A 15,632-nucleotide genomic window follows, 5' to 3' on the forward strand; every position below is an offset into this window, starting at 1 on the left:
AGGAACCAGGAGTGTGTTTTGTTCTTTGCCCCTAGGACACGGCATACCCACACTGCTTTAAATCCTCCACTACTGCCACCATCATCTGCATGTAACACACTGCAGCCATGACCGTCCAGTAAGATAGAAGGCAAAGGGCGAATGTTGGGGGTGGGGAGGAATGGTTGGAGAGGGGGAACACCCTTATAGAAGAAGGGGAGGGGAATGGGATAGGGGGCTTATGTCCAGGAAACTGGGAAAGGGAATACCATTTGAAATGTAAATAAGAAAAAAATCCAATAAAAAAAAAGAATGAAAAAAAAAAAAGGCAAGTGGAAAACTAGTTGAATCATGTGAGGTCCGACTCCCAACCTAAGGGCACATGCGACCTGCTTATGAGTCAATAACCAACACCTGGACTGTGAGTATAATCCATTTAAGATTACCTAAATCTTTCATTTCTTTGTATTCTGCCAATATCAGGTAAGTCAATTCTGATAACTGTTATTTCAGGTCTGATAGATATGGAGGTAATTATACATCTTTAAGGAATTGGCAATTAAAGCATTTATCTGAATATTTCTCTTTTGTAGTTAGATTATTGGAAACCCAGGGGAGCAAAAATCTGAAAAGTGCTATGCCTGAGTACTTTTCTTTGTTAAACATTGTGTATGGTAAACTAGCCCCTGATAGGACACTGTCAGATGGTAATGGTTCTTCCCTGGTGGATGGGGATGGAAACAGGCTCTAGGAGCCCAGATATCCCTTTTCTTATGTGGACATAATGAAGAAAAGAAATCCATGAAACTAAATGTGCGAACACCTTGATGTTCAGCTGTCGAGTCCCAACAGCTATAAGAAATAAGATTCTGTTATTTATAAGCCAGCCACTTTATGGTATTCTTTCACAGAGCCAGAGTGGATTATTATACAAAATTAGAAACCTAATATAGATGAAGGAGACCTAGTTTATTTGCAAGAAAGTGTTTATTTGCAAGCACAGTCTAGAAGTTTCAGATTTTCAGCAGAGCTTAAAAAGAGTGGTGTGACCAAGGGCTTCCCCTTCCACTGGTGCCCTTACTATGCTATTCATTGCTACCCATGCAGTTGGAGCCCAGGATCAGTCCATGCATAATCTTTGGGTAGTGGCTTAGTCCCAGGGGTCCTGTTCTCAATTCAGTGGCTAGTGGAAGGGGAAGCCCCTGGTCCTGCCAAGGCTGAACCGCAGTGAATGGGATTCTTGTGGGGAGGCAACAATGGAGGGGGAGGACTGTGAGGGAAACATCCATATAGAAGGGGAGTGGGAGGGGTTAGGGGGATGTTGGCATGGAAACCAGGAAAGGGAATAACATTTGAAATGTAAATAATACCCAATTTAATAAAGATGAAAAAAAAAGAGTGGTATGGAGAAAGATTTTTTTTTCTAAGCAAAATGTAACTTCACACAAACAGAGAAAAGATTAGCAATGGTCATTTTGAAAGATAATCAATGGAACAGTTTTCCCCAGACTTGAAAAGAACTTTAGAAGATTTGACTCAGAGCCCAATGTTGGTCAGAGAACACGTGAAGAGGGAAGGAAGGTGCATGGATCTGTGGAGTTAGGTGAGATAAAGAGAAGTGTAAGAGAAATCTATGTTACTCTACCTCCATTTCATATCCTAACTGAGTAGTAGAGTTCCTAATCACACTGTGACTCAAAATCTGTGGTACATCTCCGGTAAGGTCTATAGGTCCTTCAGTCTGCCCTTGCTCATTTTACTCTATTTCTGAAGTGAACAGTTCTCTTAGAAGGCTTCAGGTACTAAGTGTATAATGCATGCATATGCACTCACACATGCATCTGCACCCCCCCCCCCATAAACTAGCTCCAGCCTAGATTACATAGCCTTCTGCTTTTCTTGGTTCCAGATACACTTCAGTGTCTTAACACACTAGAATTGACTGGCCAGTTTACCATTTTGATAGTAAGTCTCTATTTGAAAGGGCCCATGCATTAATGAGGTTTGTAACCCTGGCATCAACCATCCTGACTCTTCTGACTCTTCTGTGTCTCTTCAACAATGACTTTCAGGCACATGTCCCAAACAAACACTACTATATTTTGTTCATATTCATGATGGCTTCTAAATGTTAGTTGCCATTTCTTTCTGGGATTTCTAAAATTGTCTCTCAACTATTGAAATTGATTATGAATGTCATGTTTTGATAAAATTCCTACTGCTGGACCTTGGCCTACAACACAAACAGCTTCATGGCATTGCAACTGCCCTCTGCTGCTCTTGCCCATAGCCAGGTGTAGTACCTACTGTGCTGCACCATGTTCTCCACAGAGCCACATTAAATATCTATTCCTTCCTTTTTATAATTTATCATTTCATCTGGGAGACTATCCATGAATCACTACCAACTCAATGTCCAATCTGGGTTAGATCTTTTCTCTAAGCTATCTTTATTTCGCTCTGTGCTTGTCACAGTGCTTCAGAATTTCAATGTGTATCTTCCTATTCCTTCCACTCCGAAGACAGTGTTAGAACCATCTCTGCTTTCTAGAACCATCTCAGTGCCTGAGCACTGAGTACTATGACATAACAGGTATTTATAAGAATGCTGCTTGTGCTTTATGCTACAAATCAACAAAACAAAACCTTCAAAATAAACACCTTGGGTATGTAATATTCTTATTTGAAGAAAAATTAGTCTAACTAAGCATAAATAAAACAATAGAGAGAACATTTCTCTATTAACTTAAAGGAGACACTGAAATATCTAGAGAAATGAGAATTCTATAGCTCTGGAATGACTGCCCAATTTTACATTAAAATACAAGGATTTCATGTAACACTTCAAAACTAGCATACAAAATAATAAGTTAGGCTATTGAATTAATGTTTAACCATCTTAGTGCAGGAACCTAGGAGGACAGAGGAAGGAGGACAAGAAAAGAATTGGCTTTTAAAGATTTTCTGGAAAGCCCAGGGATGTTTTACAGAGGTAAACAATCTGGTATCTTCACACCTTCTAGTGCAGAAGTTGTGTTGGTAAAGAGAAGCAAAGTATCCAAAGTAAAGAAGTGAGGAAAGTCAGAGCAATGTTTAGGGCATACACAGAGCACCAAGGGGAAAGCTGCTAATTTCCTTCTGGAGGAGAAAGGAAGGTTGGGAAAGATCAATGAATTTGACCATCTGTAGGTGCAAAGGGAGTCCCTTTTCAGTCACTGCCAGAGAGATACTACATGTGTTGATTAGTGGTCAAGCTGATGCAAGGAATACATACTCATTTGGGAAGAGGGAGCGTCAATAGAGAAAATGCCACCAACACCATATTGGAAGTTTGCAATCCCGTAGAACATTTTCTTAATTAGCGATTGAAGTAGGATGGCACATTCCATTGTGAATGGTGCCCACCGTGGGCTTGTGGTCCTGGGTTGTCTTACATGGGAGGCTGCGAAGGCATGAAGAACAGGCCAGCCTCTGACTGACTTCCCCGATAAAGGACTTCAAGCCATAATACAAAATAAACCCTTCTTCCCAAGTTGCTAATGGTTCTGATGTTTTATCACAGCAATAGAAATACTAAGATGCTACATTTCCGCACTAATTTGTATTTTTATTTAACAAATATTACTTTAACTGTGCAAATTTATAAAGAATAAGGTGATAATTTATAATGTTTTCATGTGTTTAGTACAATGGAAAATCAATGATGGCAGCTAACAATTGGTACTTCTCAGGTATTTTTAGAAGTGTTTTGATTAACATTAAATAATCACCATATTTATGGAGTACACTGTGATATTTCAATGCATGTGTAAAATATGTGCTTATCAAACCAGGGTAAGCAACATCTCCATCTCTTCCTTGTGACCTTTTGTTTGGAACCTACAAATTCTTTCGAGTGACTCACAAAATACATGGGCCATTGTGAAACTGTAGCCACACAGTGTTCTGCAGAATACCACAGTTTATCACTTCTATTTATGGTTAAGGTCACTTCCCCGCATCTTTGCTACCCATAATCTAGCCTCTGGCAATCACTATTACACATTTCAATCAACACTTCTTAATATCTTCGTAAGATGGATCATATGGGATTCATTTTTCTGCATCTGTTCTTTCACTCAGCAAACCATACTCCAGATCCATGTCTTATACTGCAGATGATGGCATCCTAATGCTTTGCTGGACAAATATTAGTCACATATATGACATTTCCTATATTTGGTATTTAGCATTCTATAGAAACACCATATTTTCTTGTATAAAATGTATTTCTACATATGTTGAAATTTCTCTATTGCATAATTTATGCTAGATTCTAAAAGACATGGCAAAACTCAATAATATGATAAGAATACAGCCGAAAAAAAAAAGAGATTTTCCAAAAACAAGAATTAAAGTTGGAGAATAAATAATAAGGCTTTCAGAACTGTCTAGAATTGAAAGTTCCCAGTACCCTACGGTAAATCTTGCTGAGATTTACTTCTTTGATGTTATCAAAGATGAGACTGTGCTGGGGATACGTGTATATGGGCACACAGACTTGAGCCCTCAGTTGGCATCAGAAACCATCATGCATGCCAAATTTACCTCATGAATATTCATCTCCTTTTGATCAGACTATTACCATCTTTTTATCATATTCATTACCAGCACTGCAAATGTACACTGCACAAAATGTCAGGACTTCATACAGTAAGTAATTAATCTACTGCGAGGGAGAATGAGAGAAAAAACAAACAGCAGTAAAACAGAACTAAGATCACGAGGAAGGCATATTTACAACATATTTAGACGTTTGCTTGGATGACGTATAAACTGGCAGAAGCCAATACCATGACACCATTCCACATCAGATATGGAAAGCCTAAAGAGAAATCACTGGACAGAGATAGGATAATGTAAAAGGCACACCATATTAATTCCTGGACATCTCATTTCATGGCCATAAATCTTATTAACTTGTATTACAAACTGTCATCAGACTTGGAGATAAAGGATAATTTATGTTTCATTACAGAGCTAATGTTTCTATCCCACTGGGAAGCACAGGTCCAGAAAATGAGAAGGTTTGAATAGGAAACCTGGAACCATCCTGTCCACATGTGCTGTATGGTAAACAAGGTTATATGTTGACCTCAGGAATTCAGCTCAGCACGGGTGTCAATCCCTAGGGACTCAGATCTAAAATACCTATGGCCTGTCACAGAAAGGTTCCTGCTCAGACAGCCCGAGCAGATTTTATTTAAAAAATGTTTTTGAGACAAAATAGAAAATTTGTTTTTCAAGGAAGAATTATTATGCATCATATTTTTAATTTTCCTTCCTCAAATGATAGCTCAAACATACTCATCAAAGCAAATGCTACTTTGGGGTTTCCATTCACCAAGAGGTTTGACCTACACTAACTGAAATGTGCTAATACACAACATAACATGGTGCATGCTGGGAATAGAGCTTCATTCATATGCACTGGACCTGTATTACTGAACCTTTATTTTAAAATCCTGCTTATGATAAACAAAGACACAGAAAGGAGACTAGAAAGGGATTGTGAACTGAAATACACTAAAGGACGCCAAGTGAGCTGCTCACACAGCTCAGCCCTAAATGGCTAAAACAACCTGATCAATCACAAACAATCCCTCACTTATATATGCTATTTACATGAAAATCTCATGCACATACTATCTGAAAGAAAGAGAGAACACCACCGAACCTATGGTTGCTTGATACAGAAGTTTTAAAATAAGTGCATTTTAGTCCCAAGGCTTAGAAGGGTCCTTGATCAGTTAATTTTGTAGATATACACACACCAAATGTGCTTGTTATAAATTACATTCTAAAAAGCACCAAACAGTTCTTAAAAGAGAGTTTATTCCTTTTGGTAGCTATCTTATATGTCTACAATTGTTAAAGAATGTCAAGAAGACATCTGCTCCTAAACTTAACACTCAGAATAGTTAACATTTAGATTGATTTTTTAACTAGTTTTTAATATAGATGTATTTCAATTGTAATATCATCAGATCTGTTTATATGATAAAGATTATTGCTATATTTAGATTTTATTGTTTAGAAAAATCCAGAAAGTAATCTTTCTTAATCTGGGATTATAGTAACAAGGAAAGATATACCCTTAAAATGTACTCAATATTAATGTGCAGATGTAAATTGGCATGCTTGCCTAGCACCTCCAGGGTCCTAGATTTGATCCCTAGTAGTGCCAAAAAGCACAGTGTACCTAATATTCATATTATTTTAAATCAGTATTGTAGGTAAACTATCAATATCACACAGGATTTTACATGTATGCATAAATATACACATGTATGCATGCTATGTATATGAGTAAATATTTGAACATACACACACATCCAGCAACTGGCCATTCGATTACACATTGCCTATGGATAATTACCTGCCTATGGGCTATGACTTGTTTTAAGAGCTTGTCATTTCTTCCTTAGTCCATTAATTCCATGAGAGAGGAAATGTACAGCTGTGGAAAAAATGTTGAGTCAGAAGCCTTACAGTATAACTATATTATCTGCCTTGCTTTTTTTTTTTTTTAACAGAACTGAAATGAAGGTTAAATGAGCGCTTTCCCTTCCACCTACTCCTTTCTGTAGGGACAGATTGCTAGCTAGTCTGTTCCCTGGAAGAAGCTATATCCTGAGGCATACCAGAGGATCCGAGACGAAACAAGCAGCTGAAAAAAATCAGATGCAGATATTTGCACCCAACCAATGAATAGAAGCTGCTGACCCCTCTGGTTGAATTAGGGAAAAGCTGGAGGAAGTTGAAAAGGAGGGTGACCCTGTAGAAGGAGCAGCAGTCTCAGTTAACCTGGACGCCCGAGATCTCTGACACTGGATCACCCACCAGGCAGCATACACCAGCTGAGATGAGGCCCCCAACACATATACAGAAGAGGACTCTTGGGTCTGGGTTCAATCAGAGAAGATGCACCTAATCCTCAAGAGACTGGAGGCCCCAGGGAGTTTAGACCCAGAGGGAAATAAAATCTGGAGTGTAAAAATAAATAAATAAATAAATAAATAAATAAATAAATAAATAAATAAATAAATAAATGAGTGCTTTCATATTAAAGCATCAAAATTATATCTGTACCTGGGGCTGACTATTAATAAGGATTTAAACATCTTAAATCATTCTCCATTTGATGCCAGAGCATTTTCTTGAGCCTAAATCCACAATATTTGAAAACAGTCTCAATTAAAATTTGTTTCTTTTCACATTAAAATCATGGTTGTAATTACTGATAACAATGATCAGTATCCTTTGGAGCATCTCTTCTGCATATTCCTCTCAAATATGAATATTAGCTACTATATGCTCACAAAATAATGCATATTGCACACATTATAACATAATTATTATATAACATTATGTTATAAACATGAAGAAAATAACAGGCCAAACAGTTCGGCTTCAAACACTCCACTTTGAGGTTAAATAAACCTACATTTTCATTTATCTATTTTGAGAAATATTTCTGGAAATAGTTTTGGGATAAATTATAAAGTTCATTCAGGTTATTCACATGTCATTCACACACAAGCAAAACTGCTTAAGCACACAAAGATCACATGGAAACATTCACAGATTAAAGCCTCACACACACTCTCATGCTGCCATTTCTTTTACATTTCTGTTACTAAACTGGACGCTGCAAAAGAGTCTCAGACAAAATGTGCTGTGTTGCTAATGGTCCTGTGACCAGGGATAGGTGTCCACTCAGGAGGATGACAGAAGCAAATGCACTTTCTCCTTGGGCTTACTTTTAACCCATGCCTCAGACAATTAGAGGTTTCAGAGATGCAAAACTCACAGATTCAAACTACATGACACAGAGGAAACTGAAGTAACAAAATATTCAAGTCAACTAGTATGACATATAAGAATTATTCCAGTGTGACTATAGGGCAAGCATATGAGAAAGTTGGATTAAGGAAGAATGAGAACATCAGTGGATGGGTTGAGCAGCCACATGCTGCTGATGTAGGGAATGAAGAGAAGTGAGAGTAGGCAGAGAGCATCTGGACGAAGTACAGAGAGACAAAGACATAAATATTATAAAAGAGAATTTTTGCAATACATATAACATGGTTGAAGAATTTGATACCCAGTTGGAGTGGCGGAGGAAGAGAGAAAAGAATAGATGAAAATACAGTGGCTGAGAGTCTTCAGGAACTGTTGGCAGACAGCAGGGTGGTAATGGAAGAGATCCCCAAACTGCCTGCTTGAGAAAGCCCTGAACCTACAGTGAAGATGCAGGACATAAAATGAAAAATAGTAAGAACCATTTTCTGACATTTTTTTCTAGGTAATATCCCAATAACATTTCATGATATACCCTAAACCTCCATGGTACTTTACTTTCATGGTTCAATGGCTTTCCCATCATCACCTCCAGCTAACCTTGACTCACTCCCGAAGAGTGTGGAAACGTAAGCTCAGTAAAAGGCCCACAGAAGGCAGCATTTTCTCTCATTTAGACTGCTGTATTGCTTTTTATCAGTAGTATTTCTAAGTAATTGCTGAATTGAGTGAACATGAGTTTGAATGGATAAACTAGAGTGTTACTGTGAATACTTTCCTTTTTCCACATTGCCCAAATTATTTTTTCTCTCAACATATTTTATTTACTAAATTTTTATCATTGCATTACTTCTATACCCTTATGGTTTCCTACTGGCCATGTTACAAAGCTTGGTGCCCCGATGACACTGTTGAGATACAGTAGGAAGGTGGAGGTGAAGTCTAGTGGGTTATGGAAGTGGGACCTGGTGGGACCTTCATATCCTTGAGGGTGTGACCTGGAAGGGGACTGCGTCCACAGGAACATGCATCTTTCTTTTCTCCTTTATGTCTTGGACAGAAAGGCAGTGTTTTTTATAACATCATGTTATTGCTGTAACATCCACTGAATGTACAAATCAACATGGTCAGTGAATCTTGGGCTGAAACTGCTAAGATTATGAGCTGCAGCCACCTCTTTTCTTCAGCAGTTGATGATCTCTGGAGTTGATTACAAGAGCAGATAATTGACTAATGCAATAATGGTTATGTTTTTGAATGTCTCCTTCACTTCCCATGAACTGGAGGGCAATGATCAAATATAGCAGCTTGTCTGAATCCTCAAGGCCATACACTGCAGCAGAAAGGCACCAAGTGCTGCAAGCCTCATGACTAAGAGGACGGTAAGGAATCTGAAATCTGAGTTCTGCTTTGCTCACATGTATCTGCAGGAAACTGCAAAGCTTGGCAAGAAAAGAACCAGAAACCCAAAGCTAAGCAGCCAAACAAAGCAGACCTCGATGGACAAAGGTGAGTATACATGAGACCTGCTGTCTTAGCCGAAGCACAAATTTCAGTGCTAGCGTACTATAGGTAGCATGTAACAGATAAGCCATGTAATAGATGGACCAGGCACAAAATAATAAATACCAAAATACAATGAGAGGGAAAATGGAATGGTCCCCTATTCTTAAAAATGCTCCTGCAGAGTAATGTAAGCTGCGGGCTATGGAATTTGGTTCTATAGTAAGAGTTTTATTCCATGCATTACACTGGCAGAGAATTCCTGGTGCTTACCACTGAAAATGAGTGACATCATCTTTAGAAAATTACTTGAGGGAGCAAAATTAATAAGCAGGCAACTTATGAATAGTAAAAGCTAAAGATTTCCTTTTAAGTGCTAAGCAAAATCAAACCCAGTTTCCAATTATAATGACAGCACTCGAAATACGTGAGGATCCCATCTGAAATACTTGCTAAGCCTGTGCTTTCCTGTTGAGGCCTTAAGTGTCATTCACACTCAGCTACTCAAAATGCAGAAGTGCTAAATTTAATTCTTAGGCAATTTAATTAAAAGTTACAAGATTTTCTTTCTCTTCTGTCTGAAAAAAAAAAGCAAAACAAAACCAGAAAGCACTAACTAACCCACTAATTCTTGAGTTTTTACTACCTTTGTGCTGTTTAGTCACGGGTGGTGGGTAAAATAAGCAAAGCAAGTAGGGAGCTAGCTTTGTGAGAGACTAGGCAGGGCAGGGACTCTCCTACAGGAACACTGGCTCTGGGAGCGGTGCTGACAAGGGGTGCTGTTTACTCACTGGTTGGAGGAGGTAGATGAGAGATTCCTTTTGGATTATTATAATTGGCACAGGAATGATGTCAGTGGCTTGGAAAAGAGTATTCACAGATGCCATGATCTGGTCAAAACGCCCACCGAGACCTCCCAGGGTCACGATCACGTCAACCTAAGCAAGGAAAGTCAAGTTAGAAGTCACTTACGTGAACAATGCAAAACCATGTAATAGCATCAAGTACCCAAATGGCACTTTCAGTACTACAATATTTGATAAGCAAAAAGGAAAGCATTCATCAAATCTACTGTTCAGAAGAGAAAACAAGTTCCTTGTTTAAGGTCACTGAGATGGACAGTGGCAGAGCTGGGGATCAGGATCTACTTGAGGGTGAAGTTTCGTCTTTACCATGTGCCTGTTAACCTAGCAATCCAGCAGGTCTCACTGTGGGACTACAGTCTTATGTTCCTTCCATGCAGGCCACTTTGCTGACTTCTGACATGTCCATACAGTCAGAGGTCATAAACCAGTCATGGAGCAGAAAGGAAAAACAAGCACTTAATTATGACATTATGCAAAAACCTTCCATTCATTTTCAAACTCAGAGTAATAATCAATTTATATAATAGCAGTTGCTTAAAGGGGAGTAGATTTTGGTTGTAGGTTTTAAAATACATTGAAATTTAGATAACATATAGACAAAAAAGGTAGGAGGATTTCAGAAAATTATCTATGACATAAACACATATAGAACTTGATCAGTTCTGAGAGGATTTATAAAGCCTAAGAGACTGTCCAGTATTTTATCTACTGTTTCTAAGCTCTAGTACTATTCTTAGTGACTCACACATATAAGATATTTAAGCCCCTGATAACCAAGTAAAGACTTTACATACATGTACACACACACACACACACACACACACACACACAGAGAGAGAGAGAGAGAGAGAGAGAGAGAGAGAGAGAGAGAGAGAGAGAGATACCACTGAAAGAAAAAATAGATGCATCATGTATCTTCATTCTGTGGGTATTTAAAAACAATGGTATTCTATCAAAACATGAAAACGTAAATTACATAGAAGAATGAAGGAATCTGGGCTGTCCTTATCAGAGTTGAGAGAATGGGATAAGATGCATCAATACAGCTTGCATAGTTTAAGACACACAAACCATATATTTACGGGACCTAGTAGTAGATCTAGTCCTCTACAGTTCTGTTAGATCTGGGACTTCGGGAAGTGGAGGAAGTAGGTATCCCGTGGACTGAAGGTATGAGTCCATCTGGTGAGGAAAGCATGCACTCATGGTAAGCAAGCCAACCAACAAGTAGACAGAGTCCACTCTGTTGGGAAACGAGTTAGGAAAACACATTGTACTTCTGCATTACAGTTCTTAGAGTGAGACCTGCCAAGTGCAGCTGAGTCAGGACTATTTATGACCCCAGGAAAACTAATGTCAGTTTGTTTTAAACTGAAGAGAAATGTAGCATCATATCCCCACCCTGTGCCTAAATTCATGAGAGAAGCTAGGCCTGATGGAAGATTATTCACTATGCAGATTCTTGAATCTTTTTCAGATTCTCAACTTTCCATTAATGCACTCCAGGCCTTGAGGGATCCCATAACCTTTAAGGCTGGAATTTAATTCCCATCTTCTGCAATGGGATAGCACGATGAATAAGTAATATCTGTAAATCAGTCGCTGAATTTTTCAGAAGCAGCAGCAAGATTCCTCCTCATCACTGCTCATTTTCCCTGCAGGAAGCATTTAGCAAGGCTGATGAGAACCACCGGAGGAGCAGTACAAGCTGCAGGTGGGCACGCGGGGTCAGCTTTGGACTACTTCTCAGGATCTGTTCTAGCTCTGAATAGAACCCGATATTTGGATGGAGCAAGACAGATGCTACCCTCATACATGTTTATAAGATTTGCAGGGTAAGATGCATATCTCTGTGACTATGCCAATGGGGCAGAGAGGTCAATCCATAAAAGGCCTATGGGGCCCATGAGAACAAGTTTATTTTGGGCCTCCAAAGCCCCATGCATGTACTTCTAACATTACCCCATCATGTTTATGAGAACCTTTGATATATTTAAGTCCGTCTGTCAAGATGCCCATAATCCATGGTCAATTTAACAGTTTTTGCAATGGAGTAATCCATGTGTATTTACTGAGGAAAGGACCTGAATAAATATACAAAAATTCAGAGAAAAACTATTTGTAAGAAACAGTGGCAAGAGGCTAACAAGCAGGCTGAGTTTACATAATCTATTTCCTACAGTATTGTGCTTCCCTACTTGACAATGGCTTCTAACTTATTGTAGATTTTTAAGAAACTGAATTTGTGTATGTGTGTGTATGTGTGTGTGTGTGTATACATGTGTGTGTATACATCCATGTGTGTATACATGTGTGTGTATACATGTGAGTGTGTGTATACAGGTGTGTGTGTCGGGGGGACAGGTATGTATGCATACATGTAAATAAGCACATAGAAGTCAGAGATAGATGTTGACTGTCTTTCTGAATCATTCTCCACATTTTTTAATCTTCAAAAGATTTATTTTTATGTATGAATGTTTTTTCTGCATTCTTATATGTGCACCCAAGCCATGTCTGGCTCCCACAGAGGTTGGAAGAAGGTCTTGGATACCCTGCAACTGGAGTTAGGATGGCTGTGAGCCACTATGTAGGAACTAGAAATCAAATCTGGATGTTCTAATAAAGCAAATACTCGAACCTGCTGAAAAATCTTGACAGCCTTTTCACATTATTTTTGAGTCATAGTCTTTCATTTCACTGAACTCATAAATTCTGGCTAGGCTGGCTTGCCAAGGAGCTACAGGGATCTATCTCTTTTTGCAAGCCCCCAACCCTGCTTAGGCCTCGGGTTACCACACTGCCTAGTTTTACATGGCTGCTGTTACTCTAAAATCAGTTACTCCTGCTTCCAGAGGAAGCATTTTACCCAATGAGCACTACAGCACAATATTTAGTGGTATTTGAAAAACATTAACATGTCATTTTTATTACCTCACTTATACTATTCACATGTTTATGTTTCATTAATAAGCAAATGGCAATCAAGGAAGACAGATATTTATTGGTCATCAACACTTGGTAGAAACTTTCCCAAGTACCCAAGAATGTCAAGCGTCTTCCATTACTGGGGTAACACTGAAATGGAAGACAAAAACACTCCACAGAGGTTTTTGAAGTGTATTAGCTACAATGTGGAGAATGGTAAAGGACTCAGAAATGCATATAAACCCACTGGACTGGGAGTTTCTTTATACAGATGAGCTGGGCAGATTACATTCAGAATGAGAATGGCAGCACAGACCCCAAGGACAGGGACGAGGCTGCCATAGTTAAATGGTGGGAGGTGATTGTGATGGCAGCCTGAAGTAAGGCTCCAGAGAATATATTAACCCAGGCCTTCTCAAAGTTTCCAGCATCCATTTGCCAGATCTTAATGAGAAATTGGTAAACAGCAGTAAAAAAAAAAAAATCCCTACAGTCTGAGTATCAGATGCGGGCATTTCTCTCCTTAAGTCCAAGTTCAAGTATCCAGATGCTTACTTCTCTGCCATTTCCATTTCCATCCCACAAGCAGCTACTCCAGACAAATCCCACAGAATAACGATGGAAGTCTACCTCACAGTTCCTTATTTATCTTCCCTATAGACCAGGACCAAGCCACCAACACTTAAGAAGGATGTGAGCAGCCTCTCTGCAGCCCATGAATGATAATAGCCACTAACAGCTACGGCTTCTGTCTGTATTGTGTAAACCTACCTTCATAGAGTAGCAAAAAGTATCAAGCTAACATGTCAATCATTTCATGACATTCTCCTCAAAACTACCCCTCAGATTGAGCGGGATTTTAACAAGTACTTACGAATGCCTGCAAGATTTGTTCTCTGGCCATTTCTGTGATCTTACCCCCACTCTTTCCCACTTCTGCCCTTCTCTACCCCAGAAATATTTCCCTGTCTCTTAGAGCTTACACAGCACACCTCCCTATTTCAAATACTCTTTACTTGCCACTTTCTTTTTCTAGAGCACATTATCCCAAGATACTTAGTTGATCGCTTTACCTCCTTTTCTTCATATCTCTATAACCCTCACACCGCTCACAGTACAATGCAATGCAAAACAGTTAATGGCATAGGATGTCCTGTGGTCACTGCCAGAAATAGACTAGCCTCAACATGAAGGCAGAGTCTTTCTATCTCTAGTACTTAGTTATTCTAAGGGTGGTGCAAAAGCAGCCAGTACGTGTTCATTGAACAAATGGATGAGTGAAACAAGAACAGAACGGCAGTAGAAGAGATCATCAGACATAAGTGATGGAGGGAAGGAAGAATGGGATCAGGGCACAAGTGGAGATGGATAAAGTAGGGATTATGGAAAATTTTCAGTGGTGGTATAGACACAATTAAGATACATACATGTGGACAAAACTGAGTCAGTGTGGTAAGAAGACAAAGGAGGGTCCAAAGAAACCAGATGTAGGAATAATAAAAGGAGCATTTGAAATGCATGGAATTTACCATGCTTACACAGTATTATTGACAATTATTGACAAATGGGTTGGTAATTGTGAAATTAACATCACTAATGCATAGTGCTGGACAGTAAGAGAGAGTATCCATTGATAATTCTCTATTGCTTAAACTTTCAGTTTCTTATTATTAGTTTGTATGTTTGTGTCCTATAATTATGTTTGTAATCACATCTATACCCATGCCAGCAAGCTCTGTGCTCTCTTGGTAACACAGTGAATGTGGAAAAAGAAACAATGCTGACTGATTTATATGTATCTCTTATCCTGAGGTCAAGATCATTTACAAGGATCTTATTAGTTAGCAAGGGGTGGTGGTAACAAAAGATACCTTTGGCTTTTTAAAGGTCATTACATTTAGCAAAAACCTATCTCAAAATCCTGTGTTTCCATGTCAGTTGCCAAATGCAGTATTAAGGAGCCAGCTAATTGCAGTTTAGCTTTTAGCTAAGGGACTGAACTGAATTTACCAGCATGTTTTCCGAGAATCTTTTCACTTCTTCCCCCTTCATAACATTCTCATTTCCTAACATCTTAGGTTAAATAGTAGTGGAAACTCTTTTGTTTTGAAAAATGAGTGAAAAACTGGGCTCTGCTTTAAATTCTTAACAGAGCCATGGCGAGGCTCGCTGAGAAGTACATTATACCAAGGGAGACTCTGTTTTACTTTTCTATTAAGGGAATAAAAACCTTTCTGTATCCAAATGACAAGTTTTTCTCTCTTTGACCTCAAAAAGTCTTAGATACAGCATGCACCATCTCCTGGAAGAACAGTGACTGTCAGCGTATTTTAATTACATTTACTTTCTAGAAATTGAATTCTGGGGATGCATAAACGGGCAGTTTCCTTGTGGCTTTCCCTGATAGGGTGATCATATAATTTAATGTACATAGTGAGACCTTATGGAAGTAAAAGCCGATATTATAAATAGTTATTGGAAGAATACAGAAATAGGGGCTTTGCTGCATAAACT

At 38.8% G+C, this 15,632-nt stretch overlaps 1 protein-coding gene and 1 long non-coding RNA gene across 3 annotated transcripts in view; one reads left to right on the top strand and one right to left on the bottom strand.

The window, feature by feature from the left end:
• Nucleotides 1-11,904, top strand: part of LOC108350700 (uncharacterized) — a 67,557-nt gene extending 55,653 nt beyond the window's left edge. Inside the window, exons 5-6 of the long non-coding RNA XR_015686529.1 lie at nucleotides 9,252-9,330; nucleotides 11,852-11,904. This is a non-coding gene — a long non-coding RNA (uncharacterized LOC108350700). The remainder of the gene's footprint in view (nucleotides 1-9,251; nucleotides 9,331-11,851) is intronic.
• Tpk1 (thiamin pyrophosphokinase 1) overlaps nucleotides 1-15,632 on the bottom strand; it is a 378,286-nt gene that overhangs the window by 126,931 nt on the left and 235,723 nt on the right. Inside the window, 1 exon segment of one of the 2 annotated variants that reach the window (NM_001134994.1) lies at nucleotides 10,116-10,262. The exons of the other annotated variant lie outside the window; for it this stretch is intronic. Coding sequence (NP_001128466.1) covers nucleotides 10,116-10,262 — 147 coding nt within the window. 2 annotated transcript variants of the gene reach the window in all.

The sequence above is a fragment of the Rattus norvegicus genome, chromosome 4, assembly GCF_021556685.1.
Source record: "Rattus norvegicus strain SHRSP/BbbUtx chromosome 4, alternate assembly SHRSP_T2T, whole genome shotgun sequence".
Classification (NCBI taxonomy): Eukaryota; Metazoa; Chordata; class Mammalia; order Rodentia; family Muridae; genus Rattus; species Rattus norvegicus.